The sequence below is a fragment of the Canis lupus genome, chromosome 4, assembly GCF_003254725.2.
Source record: "Canis lupus dingo isolate Sandy chromosome 4, ASM325472v2, whole genome shotgun sequence".
Taxonomy (NCBI): Eukaryota; Metazoa; Chordata; class Mammalia; order Carnivora; family Canidae; genus Canis; species Canis lupus.
This window is the reverse complement of record NC_064246.1, coordinates 13,654,508-13,662,724: the sequence shown is the minus strand read 5'-3', so window position 1 is coordinate 13,662,724 and position 8,217 is coordinate 13,654,508. Positions and strand designations below refer to the sequence as shown.

The following is an 8,217-nucleotide window of genomic DNA, read 5'->3' as shown; positions in this document are numbered from 1 at the left end:
TTTTGGGGAAACGTTTTAAATGTTCGCTGCTTTCAAGTTCATTTCTTTAAAGTGAACAGCCTCACATGGTTGTTGTGAAGATCAAGTGAAATAATAGATATGAAAAAGGCTTTGAAAAAAATTAAAAGCATTATGCAAATGGGAGACGATTATTATTTTTTTGTCTCAAGGTCCTTTTACTTAAGGGCAATGCTCTCTAGTTATCCTAAGCCTGTTTTAATCTTGATTTAAAATAGTGGAATATTCAAAGTAGCAGTGCATGAAAAGAAGGCTTCAGAACATAAAATACACATTATGTGTTTAGATATCCCTTAATATCTTTTCAGAGAGGAATAATTATGAATCTCATAGTATCAAAGAAGAGTCGTGTTTCTTTCCTCGGGAGTAGGACTCAATGGTATATGATTTGAGTCTTTCAAGAGCTCTTAGAGTTGCTATCTTCTTTCCCAGGCCTAACTAACCTGTTCAAAAGCTAAAGACCGTCATCTCTTCTATGCTGTAAATCACAAGAGGAACACAGTTCATAAACAAATATAGGTAAACCATCATCCAAGCTGACTTACTGCTCTCATAATATATGGCAGTAATCACAAAGAAAGCCCTCCTGAAAACAGTTGAAGCTGAGTGATTAGGCCTAGGGTCTGCTGTACCTTCAAGAGAGCTACGATGGACATCACCCTTCGATTATCACCACACTTTCCAGTCACTCTCAACAGCATGGGGTCTTTCCCTCTGCTTCTCTCATCTCACAAGTGGTAAATGCCTCAATCACGCTGGCCAAGTGGCCAGAAGAGTTTGCAGGGACAGAATGACACGTGGGAAGGCATTTTAAACATCTTCTAGTTCAAGTCCCTTCTTTACAAATTATTCTCCACCCATCATTTCCATCCCCCTTATATTTCCATTCTAATCAGGTCTCCAAGTTCCTAACTGTTCCTAACTGTGCTTCTCCCACCCATATTTGAGCACTAGGAGCCTCTTCAAGTTAACTACTGAGTCTTTTACTGTTACTGTTGTTTTTTTTTTAATTGAGTATAGTATGCACGCAATGTTATATTAGTTTCAGGTGCACAACATAGTGATTAGACAGGTTTGTTATGCTGTGCTCACCACAAGTGTAGCCACTCTCTCTATCACCTTACAACACTGTTAAGATATCATTAACTAGAGATGCCTGGATGGCTCAGTGGTTGGGCATCTACCTTTGGCTCAGGGCAAGATCCCAGGATTGAGTCTTGCATTGAGCTTCCGGCATGGAGCCTGCTCCTCCCTCTGCCTATGTCTCTGCCTCTGTGTCTGTCATGAATTAAATAAACAAAATCTTTAAAAATTAAAAAAAAAGATATCATTGACTATATTCCCTATGCTGTGCCTCTTATTCCCATGATTTATTCATTCCTTAACTGGAAGGCTATGTCTCCCACTCCCCTTCACCCATTTTACCCATCTCTCCAGACCCCTTCCCTCTTGCAACCATCAGTTTGTTCTCTGTATTTATAGATCTGATTCTTTTTGTTTGTTTATTCTTTTATTTTTAGGTTCCAAATATAAGTGAAATCATGTGGTATTTGTCTTTCTCTATATGATTTCTTTCACTTAGCATAATATCATCTGGGTCCATCCATGTTGTTGCAAATGGCAAGATCTCATCCTTCTTTATGGCTCAGTAATAATCCATATCTTCTTTATCCACCCATTTGTCAGTGGATACACTTGGGCAAGGGTATGGAGAAAAAGAAACCCTCATGCACTATTGGTGAGAATGCAAACTGGTATAGTCACTGTGGAAAACAATTGAAAATTGTTAAAGTAAAAACTTTAAAATAGAAATACCATATGATCCAGGAATTCCACTACTGGGTATTCACCCAAAGAAAACAAAAACACTAATTCTGAAAGACATGAGCACCCCTATGTTTATTTCAGCATTATTTACAATAGTCAAAATATGGAAGCAGCCCAAGTTAGCTACTGAGTGTTTTTGACATGATCTTGATCATCTTTGATAGTTTCCTTGCTCTCTAGGACATTCTAACTTCAGAATCACCCAAATCCAAGTAGTAGGAAATAGTATTTCAAGACTATAGTCTGCATATGAGAAATGCTCATTACTAATAATTTGGTCACTATTTCTACGTCTTTTCAGTGGGCAGAACTAGAAGGTAACTTTTATATAATCTCCCTATTTGCAATTCCCCATTTTTAAAACAGTCACATTATCTACACTGTGAGAGCATATAGACATTGCATTACTACACTGTCTCCCTTATAGTGATTTTCAGTCTTAATTTTACAGATAAATTTATACTTAGTGTTCTCTATATCCTTATAGTAAATTTGATTGTATAAAGCCTTTATTTTAGTATGAGGAGTTAAACTTTCCCCCTATCTTATATGGACTAATACTTTTGTAAAGTACAATGAAAATAAATTGCTAGAGAAATGATTCATGTGCTTGGATGTCATGGCAATGTCAAAATGCTATAAAAGCTTGAAAATGCTTACTCTTAAATTCCATTCTTATTTCATTGTGGTCTGGTAGATTCCTTAGGAAAAGCATATGAGAACAATATTCTCTGTGTTCTTGCATGTTTACATCAGTTTACCAGAGGCTTTTTATACTTAAAGGTCATTTTGGCTGAACATCAGAATCTTGGCCCACATTTTCTTTCCTTAGCTTTCTTAAATATGTTACTATACTTCCCTTGGTCATAAAAGTGTTGCTTTTAAAGATACTGGTGGCAATCTAACTTTCTTTCTATTGGTCTTTTTGCTGGGATGTCCAAATGATTTTTCTTTACAGGATAGTGTTGGTTATTATGGGACAATTTTTAGTCCTCTCAATATGTAATTTCAAATTGTCTTGTATCTCAAGAAAGTTTTTGGAATTATAATTTCCCTTCAGAGTTTCCTGATATATAATAGAGATCACAAAATTTATTATACTGTGGAAACTTTTAGCAGTCTGGTAAAACCAATAGACCCATTCTCAGAATAATATTTTTAAATGCATAAAATGGAATACACAGAACAGCAAAGGAAGCTAATTATATTGAAATATAGTTCTCAAAATATTTTTAAATTGTGATACAATGATCTATTTACTTCTTTATTACCATATTAAATAATTAGATCTAGTTATAAGAGCCACTGTAAATTTGAAAAAGTGATGAACATAAGTAATATTTGGAAATATTATTTTAATTATAATTTGATATGATGACATTTATGATTCCTTCTGGTGACAAAGTCACAGGTACTGTTAATACCACTGTATATTGGTGCATGCATATTGATTAAAGGAAAAAATTAAATTCAGCTAGAGGTTAGCAAAAATGTAGACATATTTTTCCCAATGAAGTCCACAAACCACATGAATTTTACCCACAAACCCTGCAGTCTGTCCTTCTCTCTAGGCAATAAACTCCTGTATTGAACATATGTTGACTTTTCTGAATCATCCCTTTCTCTCAGACGCTTTCTTTAAATTTTTTTTCATACCTTTTTGATTTTTAAAACTTTCTTCCTTTCACACAGTCTATTTCTCTCATTGCATTATTGTTTCTGTTTATTTGTTTTGTCTTTCTCTTGGCTCATTTTCATTACAAAAATGATCTTATTTTATTTCTAGTTTTTTTTAATCGTGTTGAGAAAAAGCTCTCTCTTAAAACCTTCCTTAATCATATCATTTTTGAGTTCTTCCTTTTGCAATTTATTGTCACGGCTTCTACCATTTACTTGGTTTCCTTCAGCCCACTTTGAAATTCTGGGTTTCAGTTTTCATCTGTTTTATGGGCATTTCTTTCCATGTGCCTCCCAGGCCATGGGGAATTTATTCTGTTCCTCATTCTCTTTATTAGACTGCATACTTTTTCCTTTGCTCACATGTAAGTAAATGAGTTTTTCTCTACTTTTAGGAGGAAGGAGAGGCTAAAATAATTTCTAGATTCATGATTCTAAACTCTTTAGTCTGTTTTTTTCTCAAAATAATTTTCAAAAATATGGCTTTGTACTTTGTAAGATCTCCCTTCTCTAGTTCCCAATCCCATTTTAATCTGGATTTTTTTTTTTTTGCCCTTTTTGTCCATGTTCTCATTTTAGAATCTTTGTGCTGGAAACGAACACTGGTTTGTTACTATCAGTGGCTTGTAATGATCAGATTGTGCCAGCATCATTAGGTCTTATCAAATTCAGTCCCCTTGCTCCCACAGTGCTTTGTATGTACAAAACCACCTCCCCATTCAGCTACATTTCCCAGTGATTACCTCTTAGGGATATGGGGGTGCTCTGAACTACTGGGGGCAGTTTTCTAATTCTGCCTGAAGCCATTCTCCTTTCCCTCCTATCCATAATGCCAGAGTAATCCTCCCAAATAACAGTTTATGTCATGCCAAACAGCTGCTCAAAGAGATCCAGTGACTCATCAGTATCTTGTAAATAAAGTTCAATCCCATTATCTAGAAATTTGAAATTTTCTGTGCTCTATCCCCAATTTATCTTCCCAACACTTACTGCTTCCACTCCCCTGCACCTAACCTGTGACACAGTCAAGTGGGACTTTTCACCATTTGACAACTATACCAATGTTTTACTCAGTTCTTTGTGAGGAACGCTGCATTAATTTGTGGTGCCTTACCATCCCCCCACCTCCACCCCAGCCTCAAAGCTCCCTTGCACATAAACTCTCAATCCTCTCCACTCCTGTTCTTTTTAACCTACACACTTTAACCAAAAATGCCCTTCTCTCTTTTGGACATCTTAATTTTTTTTTTTTTTAACATTTAGATTTTTACTACTACTTGAAAAAAAAACCTTCTTGGTAGCATTTTCTAAAACCCATCCTAGATAAGGAACAATTAGTATTGGCACCAGAGGATCCTGTTTGCAAATGGTAGGTGAGTCAGTCCACAGGATGTATTTTGGCCAAGGCTCTCTCGCACTCTCACTCTCCAGCCTTCTGTGGCAAAGTGGCAGTATGCTCCTTTAAGAACAGGCTTTGGAACACAAGCTCTGGCTTATTGGGAGGCAGTGTGGACGAGACCTCTCATGGTTTGGAATACAGAAGCCCGTTTCCATGTCCTATGAAACGGACAATGTCAAAGAGTGGTGTTACCCAGGAAAGAGCTTGATAGGCACCATGTCACTTTACCCCTACAGTTTTTAACAGCATCCTGTGCGTCTGGATATGGTGAAAGCTGGGATTAAGGGGACATGCTAAGAAAGGAATAGTTTTTGTGGCCTTACAACAAGCTCACAAGTTTGATGCTGGTCTTCCCAAGTCAGCCTACAATGGCGCTGAGCTATCGGCCTCCCCACCTACTCATGTGCTTCAGGTCCCCTTCCCTGCCCCTTACCCCTGTGCCAGTGAGACTTCTGAATGGAAGTCAGTGGACATAGGAGTTCAATCTTGGCACGTGGATGGCAGGATAAGGCATGGGACCAAGGGGTTATCTAGTACACAATAAAAAACTACCTACCTACAATTATTTTCCTGGGCCAACATCACGAGGAGAGAACTTATTTCAAGAACCAAGTCATCACTTGCCATTGGCCTAGTAAGCGTAGATACTGCCCTGAGTGGTTGGAAAGGTGGGTAGCCACCAATATTTAGGGCCAGGTGGGTACCCAGACAGTTATCACCCTAGTCCACTTGTCTCCACACCCCATGCTTCTACCTCCCAGAACCCTTGAGGTAAGACCCAAGGAAGGATCCTTGGGCTTGCATTAAAACCACCTTGCTGCCAATGGAGGTCTGATAGGATCCAATTGTTGTTACTTAGAAAAAAGTGCTTTTGCAAAAGGGGCAGGTTAGAAGAGGGAGGTAATATGAACGTTCTTTAGAAAAACAAACCCATCTATCTGCTTATCAATACCCAAAAGGCTGAGGCCACCCAGGGCACAATATGGTTCATGGAATACTGAGTGGAGAAGGCAGCTGGTGTGAGGAGGTACCCTCACTGCCTGACTCCTGGGAGCGATTAGCCATCCTTTTTGGCTGGGGCGGTGTCAAAGAGCCGGGTTGCTTTCTTGCACAGCAGAGAGAACCAGTAGATCTGGGGAGCAATGAGGAAGGCATTGGCCACATTGCAGTAAAGGGATGCTGAATGGCACTCAGAGTGGGCTGAGTCCCTGCTGTTGGCCATAAGACCTGTACATGAAAGGGAAGAGGAGGATCCGACAGGAAAGGAAGGTGGTCAGCATGAGGATTCCGTTCACTTTGTACAGAAGGGTGTGCTGCTGCTTTAGCTGAATCAGGACTCTGCCCAGTAACACAAACGGAGTGCTCAGTTTTGCCATGAAGATGCAGCCAACAAAGACGTCTCCAAGGTCTCCCCTAAGCCTCTGTGAAACTGGCACAAGGACAAACAGGATGACTGTGTGGTGCATGACCATGAGGTGGTTTTTACTTAGGAAGTTTCGAAAAGTGGTGAGGGAGTGTCTGTGGTTCTGGTCTCTGGTTCGGTACCACTCACAGAGGTACATGGCATAGAAGTCACAGATCATGTACGGAATCAAGAACCAGACATACTCTCGGGCAAGCCAGTGCCAGCTGGGGTCATTTCTCCCCTGGTGGCAGGGGGACACCTACTGGCCCTGACCAAGGGGACCTTGGGAGCAGTAGGGTCTTAATATTTTGGATACACTTGTCTTATAGCATTTAAATTTTACATATATACATATATATACATACACACACATACTATATTGTAATTTCACTATAAGAAAATATTTGCATAGTTTTCCTCTAGCATTACCTATAACACCTAGCATAGACTTATATAGGGTAAATGTTCAATACTACTTGCTGAATGAATAGACAAATTAGTAGAACTCAGTCCTAAAGGTAATGTGACCATCCAAAATTTATCCCTCCAGTCATGGCTGACACTAGATGATTCTAAAACAAAACTACTTAATAGTTTCCTAAGACCACTTTGTATAAATGATGCTATAATCATCATTATTATTGTTCATAATTACTCATCTGGGACTACTTGCTGAATGAACATCAATGAACAATCTAACTTAGGTGACACAGCCACTAGTACTTAGAAGAATTTCTAGGCAGATATTCATTCAGGTTGAGGCTCAACAAGTGATTAACCAGGTATAAAAGTGAATGCTAAACATTAGTAATATTTTTGATACTCCATCTCTCAAAGCTTCATATCTTTACCACTCTATGTATTTTGTTTTTGTCTTGAGTTATATGTTTAAAATAATAGGATCACATTCCATATAAGAGGTATGCCATAAATCTAGACTATCTTGTCTTGTGCACCCTTTCTTTTTTTTTTTTAGTACTACATATTGAATGCTCTTTATAGACTCAGTGAGGCACTAAATATGTCATGTACACATGTATTTCCATGGGTAGAACATATCTGGTGCCTTCCTGATAGTATATTATACATACTGAAAGAATCTTCATCTTCCAAAATGCTCCCCCACCTGCCATTCCCAGTCTTTCTGATCATCATAGATTTCTCACTTTGGTGTTTAAAGAAGGAATCCTTAAAAGCCATTTATCCCATGATGGGAATGAGTTTCAGATTCTCTGTCCCCAGTGCCAGAGTAGGGACCATGATGTCACTGAACTGTGACAGTGAGGAAAAGGCCAGGACATTTATGAGAACCAAGTACCATGGACACATTTTACTGGTTTTATAATTTGGCCACAGGGCAGGCACTTCTATGTTTCTTTCTAGTTATTTCTTCATTTTCCATTTTTTTTCTGCAACACAGCTTGACATGATTCCTTTTCTTTAAAAATTTTTCTGGCCAGAAAACAGAACCTCAAAATATATTTTATTGTTACTCTTTAAAGCAAGAAAGAGACCGTGCCTCCATGTAAGAAGTTGTATCTTATTTACACAATTAGTATGTGGAGATGGCAACTGAAAAAATAATCCCTACCATATGTTTTTTGTGGGTATTAAATGTAGAACATAGCATCAAAGCATTTTTGAATAAAAATATTAAGGACCTAAAAATGCGACAGGTTGTTTGATCCTACAGTTTTAATCCACATTATTTCAAAATATTCAAGATCACTCCTTTTTTTCCCTTGGGGATTGAAATTATTCTCTAAGATCTAGACTTGGTCATGTCTCTGAATACTAACTATCAATTAACGTTGAAAGAGGAAAGCTGTGTGGAATGTGAAAGAAGAACATCTTACTCATCTGGTCACCTCTGCCAGGCACAATGATTTGG

General features: G+C 38.2%; 1 protein-coding gene across 1 annotated transcript; it reads right to left on the bottom strand.

The window, feature by feature from the left end:
- Positions 1-5,886: 5,886 nt before the first annotated feature.
- LOC112652006 (TLC domain-containing protein 3A-like) lies at positions 5,887-7,459 on the bottom strand. Its single transcript, XM_035715425.2, is given in 3 exon segments — positions 5,887-6,093; positions 6,095-6,567; positions 7,418-7,459. Coding segments are annotated over 3 exon segments (630 nt in total). The 3' UTR covers positions 5,887-5,978.
- Positions 7,460-8,217: the final 758 nt, after the last annotated feature.